The following is an 11,802-nucleotide window of genomic DNA, read 5'->3' as shown; positions in this document are numbered from 1 at the left end:
TCCCCCCCCCCGCCGCTCCCCCCCCCCCCCCCCCAGTCCCCTCTAATAAACCCCTGAATACCCAGCCTTTATTCTGTTGTTGCATCCAGTTATTTTCTTTACTTTTAGCAAACTCATCTGTGTCTGATCCTGTTGTCCTTCCTGTCAGATGCAGTAATATTGGAGTGAAAGGACTAAATTGAGGCTGTTCTGTAACTCTTTGGGAGTCAGCTGAAGCACTGGTGTGGAGGGGGGGGTGCAGCCCTGGCTCCTTTGTGCCGAGGGAATACAATTTTCCCCTCTGCGAAGGCTGTTGCATCATTTGCATTCCAATGGAACCAGTAAACTGGGCTTGGGTGTGGAGCAGACCTTTGCAGTCTCAGCGAAGTTGCCCCTTTTCCTACCGACATTTGATAGAATTCCCCAAACTCACCGTTTTGGGAAGCACGAAGGCAGAGTTGCTCCCTTCATTTCTGAAATTTGGACAGATTTACCAATGCTTTGTGCTGGGATTGAGCTGAGGTCTGTGAGAAATGCAAATGTAACCACACCACCTGTAAAAAATCACCTTTAGCCTATCATCGAGTCTGGGCTGGCTCTTGGAGCTCCTGTCTGAGGCTTATCAGACAGGATTATTTCTTTTCTTTCTGAGCCACATTGATTTGGGGCCCCAGGACACTCGGGGTGCCCGGCTGGAGCTGCTGGGATCCTGCCTGCCCCACGCTGTTCCTCCTGAGGTTCCTCCCATGCTGGGAATTACATCCAAGCTGCTGTCCAAAGCCCCATGTCTAAGATGTGATACCTGGAGGAATTCCCCCGCCTTTTCCTGGCTGGGAACGTCGTTCTGCTGCTGGGAATATAGAGCAAGCTCCAAAAGTAATACTGACAGACTTCAGAATTATGATACACTGGAGCTGCGGCGTAATTCTTTGTTGAAGAAGTTAGAGGCCTAAAATGTTAAGGCTTATTGTTATTCCGAGTTGATAATCTCTGCCTTGCTTTAATAATTTTTCCTCATGCCTGGATAGCCTGCGAGTTGCACAATAATCACTCACACAGCTTTGTAATCAATGCCCAAAGTAATAGGATTCCGCTGGCCAACGGCAATTAATAAATTTGTGTCTTTTTTAAAACACTAGCAAGTCGGGCCTGAAATACGACTGACTGGCTTTCCTCATTTGCATATTTATTGCAGTGGAAAAATTCTTGCCGAATGATTGATGTTGAGCCTGCCTCTTGAATTCCAAACAGCACATTATTATGAAATGAAAAATGCCGGCCATACAGTTGATTAAAGTTGAAGACAGTGGAATCGGTGTTTTTTAAGATTGTGGGAGAATTAAAGGCATATTTTAATAGATGTTGACAAGAAGTGAACTAACAAAAGCAAAGCAAAGGATTTGCTTGAAAAGATTTAATCAAACGTGTTTGGTGGGGGATTAATTGCTGGGGATGACGAGTGCAAGTGGCTGGCTGCTGGCTGTGAATGGGGAGCATTGTTCCGAGGCCAGCACGTCGAGGGCCATTTTGACCTGGAGTTTAACTCCTGTCCCACAGCCCTTTGAAGGGAGGGAGGATTCCCCCTCTCCATGAGTGCTGGGATAAACCTGTGTACCTGGTGGAGAGACTCCTCATTATGTGCGGTGATTAAAATAAGAGCTTGGGTTCCTCTCCTGCTTTCGATTTGCATAATGTGAGCGGTGTGGTGGGGACACGGAGCCTCCGTGGGGACTCTCCGTGAGGCAGGGGAACGCTCCCAAGATCGTGCAGCTCAGCTTTTGCCCTGCATCCCTTCATTCCAACGCCAGCATTGCTCCAGCTTTTCTGTGTGAGCACTTCCCCAGCCTGGGGAGGTGCAGGGAGAACGGAAAGCTCGATGATATTCCTGTGATGCCAGACCCTCAGATTTAATTGAGGGGAAAAAGTCCTTAATTTCCAGTGTGGGCACGGGCTCTGAGGTGGAGCTGTGTGCTGGGTAGGTGGTGGTTCCTGCTGGTACATCCCGGGAAGGATGTTCCTGTGTTTGGATACAGTCTGTGGGAAGCACTGCCACAGCAGCACTCTGCAAGGTGCCACGTGGAGTGAAGATCCTGGGAGGTTTGCCCCAGTTTCAGGATTTCTTCCCTGACCCGTTGCACTCTGATCTGCTGGATGGGTGTAGCAGGGACAGGGTGGAGCAGTTTGGGGAATCCCAAGGGGTGGCTCTGTGAACCCATCACACTCCAAATCTGCTGGATGGGTGCACCAGGGTCAGGCAGGGTAGAGGTGCCTGGTGGGGCAGTTCTGGGAGTGCCAGGAGCTGTCTCTGTGAATGCCTTGGAAAGCCTGGCCTGGAGGCTCCGGGGTTTTTCCATGGATTCAGTGTCCCTGCCTGTGGCTGCTCCCGCAGCTCCACGCAGCTGCTGGGGAAGGTGAAATGAGACCCAGAGGTCATGGAAAAGAGTGCAGGGCTTTTCATGTGTGGGAAGCTGTGGGAATGCTGGGCTGGGAGCGTGGATGAGCCACAGAAGCCCCCTGGCAGCCCATCCCCACGTGCAGTGCATGGATTGCGTGGCAGCTCTGGGATCAGTCCCTGCAGCCGGGCCAGTTTGTCCATAACCACGGGCATTGACAGAATTGATTTTGTGTGGTTTGAGAGCAGCAGGACAGATTTCATCTCTGGTGGGTCTGCTGACACTTTGATACATGGCAGTGCTATCCCTGAGTGCAGCTAAATACTCCAGGGCTGCTCCCAGCCTGGGCGGAGGGCTGGATAAAACGAGGACGTGTGAGGGAGTATTAAGAGCAAGGCACACTTTGATTTACTGGTGCTGGCTCCCAGCGTTCTGGGGGGATTGATCGGCTGCCTGCTGGATCTGGAACAACTTTTTCCCTCCTGGACACAAAATGAAGGGGCTTCTGTGGACTCTTAAAAGTGACTCTTCCCAAGGTAGTGTCTTGCCACAGACATGCTGAGTCCCATGTAAGCTGGAGGTTATATTCCAGCCACGCCTGTTGTGTTCTTGTTTCAGACAAGGAGCAGCATTACAAAAATCCTGCTGGGGGTAGGAGGGTCAGTCAGTGTCCAGCCTCCTTTCAAAATGAGCCAGTTTGCATCCATGAAACAGTTTTGGTTTGTGCTGCCTTCATTCACAAGTGGGGCCAGACTCTTCCCCAAAGCTGGCACTGTAAAGGCAGACAAGGGCTTCAGAGGGAAGAGAAGATAAAGACGAGACTGGGAAGAAAACAGTCCCTCCTGGAATTAAATGTGAAATGGATAGGGCAGGGCTTGATGGGAAGAGAGCAGGAGAGGGTGGCACTTGGCTTCTGAAGTTGAGTTTACAGCACACTTAAGCAGCCAACAGTAAAAGTGAGAATGCCATCCAATAATGCTATTAAATACACGAGAACTGGGAACAGGGAAATTACCCAGCTGTAAGAGGCTCGTGATGAAGCCACTGCCTGGAATAATTAGCCCTCCCACCTGGTTAGACACACCATCATTGTCTTCCCTGCCCTCTCCAGCCCCTTCACTCCAAATAAAATTGCTCCCCATCCCCACTTCTGTTGGGGTCTGTATCTCATAGCCTGGGGCAGCTTGAGCCTGTCTTTATTTCCTTGCCTGCTCGACGTGGCCCTGCTATACCCCAGAAGAGCTGGAGTGCTACTCCAGTTGTAATTGCCAGGATCAAAGCTGCCTGGGGTGCATTAGCACTGCTGCTGGAGGAGAGGCAGCAGGGAGAAAATAAACAGTTTGGGAAGCTCTGGGGACATTTGGCTGTGTTGCAGGCAGTGGGAAGGATTTTGCTGGTGTAAGCTGTGCACTCAGGCTAGGGTGGGGGCACTTGGCTTCTGCAAGTGATGCTTTAGCTGCAGACACCTACAACAAATGCATTTTTAAGGGCTTTTGTCTGTTTGTCTGGTGGAATTGTTTTGATGCTCACACACGTCTGATTTACAAGTGCAGCAAACCTAATCCGTTAATAGGTTTATATAGAGGAGTTGTCAGAGTGTATCTATAATGAACCACAGGCTTGGGGAGGGTGAGTCCTACAGCTGATCTGCAACAAAAATCTTAAAGCATCTTCTCCTTGACATTGCTGTTACTGAGGTCAGGCTGTAATTTATCTGAAGGTGGTGACAACTGAGCAATATCACAGTGGTAACTCACAGGAGATTGAGACCTCTGAGTGTCTGGGCTGATTTCTGCCTCTGTCTGCCTGAGGAAGATTTGCTGTTCACTCTACCCATGATCTCTGTGTCCCCCACTGAAAAGCAGAAATAGAGAAAAAAATAGAGTGGGGAAGAGTTCTCCCTGTTCTTTTGTGCCACGTACACGGGAGGATTGGGGAGTTAAGCAGAGCAGCCCCACTGGCTCTGTGGCAGAGGAGGCACCAGGATTCGCTCTGGGGAAGGTCCCACCTCCTGCTCTTCACACAAATCCACGTGCTCTGTCAGCCAGAGTGAGTTCAGTTCAGGTTTTTGGGTAGGAGTGTGCCAAGTGTTTCACCTGGGAGAGCTGGCCCTGTGGTTGATGTGCAGAGGCACAGTTTGTGTGGGCCTGGGCAGACACTTGTTTTCTATCAGAGAGTTCTGCAGGGAGGCTTGTTGGTTGCCACAGAAGAACTGTTTCTGAAGAGCAGATGCTGTGGCAGTGTGCAGTTAACCTGTCCCACAGTCAGCTGGAACTGTGTGTCCTTGGAGAGCTCACAGCCATGGGAACAGACAAAGATACAGGAAAACTGTCAGCTCCAAAAGCCTTCGGATACACAGCATCACACCTCCCTTCAGGATCTGTGTGTGTGAACAGCTCATCCCAGTAAAAATCACACTCACACCATGTATTGATCAATTTACACCCCTCCAACCCATCTTCTCTTCCCTTTCTCTATTCCTGAGGATCTCTGGGCCTGCAGTTCTGCTTTTCTGATCAGAATCTTTTCATTAAACTTGCCGGGTCATAGTTTAAAGCTTCCCCTGTAGATCAGATCTTGTCACTTGTGTCTCTTGCTCTGCAGGTTGTAAAGCCCTGGAGGCCTTGCTGAAAGTGCTGGTGGAACTTCAGGATGAGCTGCTTTATCAGTACCCAGGCACGAGGCATCTGGTCGATGGGAAGCAAGCAAAAACTGAGAGGTAAATGCAGCAAGAGATAAGATCTTTCTGAATCCTTTGGTCTCCAGCAAACAGGACAAAGCACAGCCTTCCTGAGCACCCTCACCCTGCTGCTCTCTCAGTTGCTGCTGTGTCTGGGTGTCAGACACTCTGCTATTTGAATTCTTCCTGCCTTGTGGGAAGTCTGGTTTGTGATATTTCTGATAATGGAGCAGGGGCTAAACCATGGGGCTTTTAACAGAAACATCAGCGTGGTGTGGGCTGGTGGTGGAGAGGCCGTTAAGGACTCACACACTGCCTTGGAGAGGGGCAGGGTGTTTATCCTGCCTGGTTTTGTTCCAGTGAGGATGAAATCCCGAGCAGCAGCGATGAGGAGCAAGTGGAGAAGGCTCAGGAGAAGAGGAGGAGCCTCCCCAAACGGAAGCTGAAGTTTGAGGAGTACCCTGAGTTCGTAGCCAAGCGCTACAGGGACTTCAGGACCTACAGGAACAGCATCCTGCAGAAGTGGCACGACAAGACAAAGCTGGCAACTGGCAAAATGGGAAAGGCAAGGCTTGGTTTGTGTGTGCTGATGTGGCTCTTGTGGAGCAGGGATCTGGGGAACAAGTTCAGACTGAAAAAGGGGGAGTTTGGGTAGGATACACAGAAAAAATTCTTCCCTGTGGGGGTGGGGAGGCCCTGGCACAGGGTGCCCAGAGGAGCTGTGGCTGCCCCATCCCTGGAACTGTCCCAGGCCAGGTTGGACAGGGCTTGGAGCAGCCTGGGATAGTGGAAGGTGTCCCTGCCCATGGTAGGTTCTGTGTTCTCTCAACCAGACACCCCATCACAACCGATCTCCAGCAGCACATAATCTCCAGGAAAATGCCACTGTTGCTACTGTACGAGCTGTTTGTGGTTCCTACCAGAATCAGGGCCCTCTGAGGCTCTCCTCCTCCATGAAGTGTACACTTTAATACAATGGGTAATCATTTCACCCAGAGATCCAGGGTCTCCTCACATCTCTGAGTTGGTATTAATCATTGAGAAGTTAATCTGAACCAGAACAGCAAAGGCATTTTATTAAGCCAGGCGTCAACTTGCCTCAGGTTGGGAAGGGAGAGCGAGGGAGAAACAAATCAAAAATCCTCGCAGAAATCCCTGCAACGAGCCCCAAACCCCCTCCTGTTGGAACGCTGTCTGCTTATCCAGTGACATGGAAAGATAGAGGAGCAGTGGTGCCTTGAGGAGAGGCTGTGTGCAGTATCTGACACTGCTTGATGCTGTGCAGGGCTTCGGAGCCTTCGAGCGCTCGGTGCTGGCGCAGATCGATCACGTGCTGATGGACAGGGAGCGATTGCTGCGGCGCACCCAGACCCGGCGCTCCGTCTACACCGTGCTGGGCAAGCAGGAGCCTCCCCCAGCCCCTCAGCCTGGCCCTGAGAACTCGGTAAGGCGGGGGGGTTACTTCTCTAACTCGTCCTGGGAAACTCTGCAGAACAGTCAGTGCGAGCCTTTAGCAGGTGGTGTGCTTGTTTGTGAGAGATTGATGGAGGAGGAGGTGTCTGAGTGTTGATTCCTGGAGTGAAATGGGCAAGGAAAGGCGTTTAAGTTCCAGTTTTGTGGTGTTTGCATTATCTCCTGTCCCAGTTCCTGACAGGGGAAAAGAAGGTTTGGGTTGGGATTGTGCCCCTCCTGTGCTGCAGGAAGAGATGCTCACTCAATCTGATTTTTGAGCTAGTGGCAGCAAAACTTGGTTTTCACTCTGCAGTTTAGAGTGTTTAACCCAGAAAGTCCTTTTTAAAATCATACTGCATATAACCTACAGAATATGTTAGTAGTAAGCCTGTTATTAATTTAGTATTTAAGAATGAATAAATACTCAATTCTGAGAGATCAGGTAGAATTACTGCACTTGCAAGATGTATTTTTGCCATTACATTAAAAATATCTGTAGTATTTTGCCAGAAAGACTTTGCACAGTCCTATTTATTTCCCAGTAAAGGCATCATAAATCTATTTTGGCATTGGCAGCGTTTCTGCCTTGCCTTTAAATGTATTCCTGGTCCTTAAAAGCTTGTTATGTTGGGAGTTCTTCCCCATTCCTTCGTACCATCAAGTGTGTTTACAAGCTGCTGCACGTGATGTCTCTGGAGTTAGGGACAGAAATGTGCAGATATGAGCTCTCAGTATTTCCTTGATGCTTCCAGGAAGTCCTCCCTCCCTCAGATTCCAACAGGCACCTGAAGGACATCGATGAGGAGATATTCGATGATGATGACTTCTATCACCAGGTAGGTGATGGTAAACGTGTGTTGGAATTATGGCTCCAGTTGGATTTTAATACTTACAGAGAAAATGCAGTTGGTTCTATGCTCTGTATTTCTCTTACCTGTGAAACTCAGTTACCTGGTTTAGCACCCAAAATCTCTGCAAGTACCTCAGGGGACTCTGCTCTCAGTTTTTGTTGTAGGGCTTGAAGTTGCGCTGTGGATTTAACTTGCTGCTGTTGCTTGAGTGCGTCAGGGCTGCAGGAGGAGCTGTGCCTCTCCCTGGGGAACGTGGCTACACAAGAGAAAAAGCTCTGAATTCTCTGAAGGTGACTGTTCTCTGTGGGCAGAGCCCCCTTAGGAAAAACAGTCCCAGCAGATCCTCAAAAGCACTGGAAGTTCCTCTTGTCTCAGCCTAAATCATCTCATTTACCTGCTGAGCAGGAGAGCTGCTGGGCTACTCCGGCACTTCTCTTGGAACTGGGCCAGCTTGGATCCAGGCCAGTTATTCCCTTTATTTGCAAAATTCTTAGAAGCAAGGAACCTGCAGCCAGTGCAGGGAAACACTGTGTTTGTGGTTTATTTAATAAAGACAGTGCCAGCTTTATGAAAAACTGGAATTGTCATGTATTGATCAGTATGTCACTGTAAGTCCTTCCCCAGTGCATGAAAACCTCTGTCTGCTTTGATGATCCACACAGAGCCTGAAATTCAGGACTAAACAAATATCATTATATTGCTGGAAAGACAGAAATTTTTCATCTGAAGAATTATTAGAGTGGCCAGTAAAGTGTTAGGGGAGTAAAAGAGAGCTGTTGTCATGTGAGGATGACAGGCTCCAAAAGATGATGGGAGAGGGCCTGCCTTGTTGGCAGCAGGGATTGAAGGGGCCAGATCTGTTGAGATAATGCTGAGGTGGAATTTGGGGTCCAAGTGGACCAGAAGCTCAGCTTTGGGGGCAAATTGGACCCTAAGAACACAGAAGAAATGAAGTTGGTGTCACAAAATCATGGAGTGGAGAAATAGCTGAGATTGACAGGCCGAGGACCTGTGCAGAGAAGGTGCTTCTTGGCCATGAAATGTTAAATTTTTAAAAAGAAAATAGCAATAGCTGAATGTCCCCATCTTTCCCTCTAATAACTGTAGCTGTGCTAAATCGTGATTTCAGAAATATGAGCAGGCCCAGCTTAGCTTCTCCCCTCACTGGTTAATTGGGGTGCTGGGGTTAATCTAAATTAAAACTTAAACTAATGGAGGTCATTGAGGGAAGAGAATCACCTGAGTAAAACAAATGGGTCTGCCACACACAACTGTATCTTGGCCATTTCCCAAGAGGGAAGTGGCAGCAAATTGGAGTTGTTGGAGGCCTGGGCAGAGGTGAAGGATGGGTGACGGGGGCTCGCTGTGCGGCCCCTCCGGAAGGAAGCGCTCCAGATTGCATTCCCTGCTGCTCCAGCTGCAGGAGCAGGGCCAGCCAGCAACATCTGGCAGCACAGCCAGGCATGGGTGCCACTTTGGGAACCCCACGGACTGGAAATATGGTGCTTAGCCTGGTGCAGGCTTTAATCACTTCCCAGTCCTTGGCAGCAGCTCCGACAGCTTCTCCCGGCCTCGTACATCACGCACAGACATCTGCTGAGCCGCCGGGCAGCTGCACATCCATTTTCCTCTCTTGCTGGGGGCTTTTGATCTCCGTCCTTCCTGCTCTCCCTCCCTCCCTCCCTCCCTTCCACCCTTCTCCTCTTGTCCATCCCCAAAATGCTTCCTGGGAGAGAGGAGCCGTGCGGGTTCCCGGTGTTTGTGGGGGTGCCCGTGCCTGTTCCGCTGCCCTGGTTCGTGTCCCGTGCTCAGTGGGATTTGGCAGAGATTGGAGCTGAAGCCAGTTCAGGGATAAGGCTGAGGAAAATGGCTCTGTGTTTTCTGTCACCTCCCAATTAAATTGGATTCATAAAGTGCTTTCCTTTATTTGTCAGGGCGCTAAGCTGGAGCTGAACATTGCATTGAGAGAGGGCAGAGCACAGCACAATGGAGCTGACAAGGCCCTGAATGGCTTTGCTTTCACTGGGTCATAACTGAGCAGTGCTTTTGTGCGTGTGTGTGATTGCATGTGGGGATGGAAATAAAATGCAGGAAGGGAGCTGGTTCTCCAGGAGTGATCAGCACCGAGCTGAGGGTGCTCACAACCTCTGACCCCTGTGCATAACGCTGATTGCAGCGTGCATTTCAACACCTGCCTCTCCTTCCTATTTAAATTTACATCCTGACTTTCTCTGGGATCATTTTCATTCTTCTAAATAACATTTTATAGTTATTAATTTGTTTTGATTACTGCTTAAAAGGTAAACATTCAGATAAAGAACAGCACTGGAAAGCAGCTTCCTCTGTGTGTCAGTGTGAAATTAGGCAAGTAAAAATGAACCAAGATTTGATGAATGTGCACAGGTTAATGGTAACAGAGTAAGTAGCTAGACTGTTTTATTATAGATTATAATAAAAAGCTCTTTAATTAATCTGTTTTTCTTCCGGAAAAACAATTTTCTTGTCCAGGTCTTAATATTTGGTAGAATTCAGCAGGTGGGTCTGGTGGAGTTTTGTGATGATTCAGGATTTAACTCTCTTCTGCCTGTTCATCCTACTTTGCCTTTTCTCCTATTTCTCACTTGTTTTATAAGCAGTTACAATTTTTATTGTCATGGCCGATACTGGAGGGAGATGGAAAGCTGATCTGAATAATGCAGTGAAATATTTTTATTTGGGTTGCACTGGCTGGGAATAGTTAAAGTGTTTCAGAAGGTTCCTCATTACTGGCAGGAGCGAGAGGCTGGAGCCCAGTTCCTTTTCCTTTAAATTCTCCTTCATACATGGTTTTTAGGGAAGAAAAAGGCTTTTTATTTTTAGAAGTCATATTTACGTAGAATTCATTACCGCTGATATTGCAGCATTAAGACTTAAAATTCCAGCCTGCTACCAGGGAGCTGCTGCTCTGACATGCTACAGTGGAGATTTTATTGTTAGGTTGAAATACTCCTCTGGTAAAGGAGAGAGTGGAAATTGGTTTATTTCCAACAGGAATTAGGTTAGTGTTCATATGCTAAGTGTTCCACTGGTAGCAGCTCTTCCCAGAACAAATGTTCATCACTGCTGGCAGCAGGTATGCCTAAGGAGAATTGGGAATATGCATAATCCCTTTTTTCCTCTGCTCTCCTGCTCCCTCCTCCCCTGGTTTTGGTTGTGTTGTGTGTCACTGCATTTTGTGACAGCCCACGGCCACCAGCCCTGTCTGGGCACCAGAGAGGAGCCAGAGTGGAGGGGAAACATCCAAGGAAACAGCAAAGCTTTCAAAGAAGGGTTCTCATCCTTCCACAGCTGGGATTTCTCCCAAGGTCAGCATCCTTAAATCCTACTGTGTGACTCTTTGGAAAACTTTACTGATGGGGTGAATTTCCCCTTGTGTCCCGAGCAGTTTCCTGGGCCCACGGTGTGGTTTGCTCTCCCAGGGATCTGATAATGCCATAAACAAGGAATTACCAATCCAGGGAACTATTAAAAGTCGATAATAGTGAAGAATAGAGAGAAGCCTGGCTTTGTGACAAGCTGGTTTACCTTAATTAAACCAGTGAGTGATTAATATGGACAGCTGATCTTGTGGCTTTAATGAGATGCATTTAGAGTTTTGTGTGAATAAGAGATGTCTCGAACCATCCCACAGGTTAATGGCAATACAATACTCTTATCACAGGCATGTATCTTTCAAATGGCTGGGAAGATGGTTAATAACACATTTTAAAGCTTGATTTGGAACTTCTCTTAATGGGTTATTAGAAAATAGGCAGATCTGTGCATCTTACACAAGCCTGAATTTGAATAAAATGGGTTTTAAAAAGAGACTGTCCAGTGATTTCAGCATGCATTTTAGGCATTTATACATGGATTACAGAAAATTAAGTTTTTAAAAAGCATTTCAAGGGGGGTTGAAATAATATTTGAGCTGCAAACTTAAATTTTCTCTGGTGTTGGTAGAAATCCGAATGTTGTTACACATTTGCTACTGAGTGGGAGCTTGAAAGGGGATCTGTAGATGGACTTTTTGTTTTTAAATTTGATTTGCTCTGTAAGGTCTAAGACAAGTGAGCCTTTTGTCATGAGGCTGATTTCAGCTCTCCTTAGCTCTTTGTCTCAACTGGAAATTCTTAGGGGTCTGCAAATCAGAAAGGTCAGCGAGTGTGGGATTAGAAACACTGATAGACAGTGCATGAAAATGAGACCTAACCTCTAAAATGAAAATTGACCTCTAAAATGAGAAATGAGTCTCTATTACCCTTGGACAACACCCTGATGGCATTTCCAAATCCCTCTGATTCTGTGCAGTGGGCTCGCTGTGCATCTCTCGCTGGCACTGAGGGGGGGAACTCCTTCAGGGGAATTCTTTAGGAAGCCCTTTGCAGGGATCTTGGCTTTGGTGTCAGCACAGGTTTTGGGTTCAGCA

The 11,802-nt window shown here is 48.1% G+C and overlaps 1 protein-coding gene across 1 annotated transcript in view; it reads left to right on the top strand.

Annotated features, from left to right (window-relative positions):
• Positions 1-11,802, top strand: part of AATF (apoptosis antagonizing transcription factor) — a 36,578-nt gene that overhangs the window by 7,398 nt on the left and 17,378 nt on the right. The window contains exons 4-7 of the mRNA XM_017730931.1: positions 4,977-5,091; positions 5,413-5,617; positions 6,338-6,496; positions 7,257-7,340. Coding sequence (XP_017586420.1) covers positions 4,977-5,091; positions 5,413-5,617; positions 6,338-6,496; positions 7,257-7,340 — 563 coding nt within the window. The remainder of the gene's footprint in view (positions 1-4,976; positions 5,092-5,412; positions 5,618-6,337; positions 6,497-7,256; positions 7,341-11,802) is intronic.

The sequence above is a fragment of the Corvus brachyrhynchos genome, unplaced genomic scaffold (genome assembly GCF_000691975.1).
Source record: "Corvus brachyrhynchos isolate BGI_N302 unplaced genomic scaffold, ASM69197v1 scaffold283, whole genome shotgun sequence".
NCBI classification, from domain to species: Eukaryota; Metazoa; Chordata; class Aves; order Passeriformes; family Corvidae; genus Corvus; species Corvus brachyrhynchos.
The sequence above is the reverse complement of the archived record's forward strand: the minus strand, read 5'-3'. Positions and strand labels throughout refer to the sequence as shown.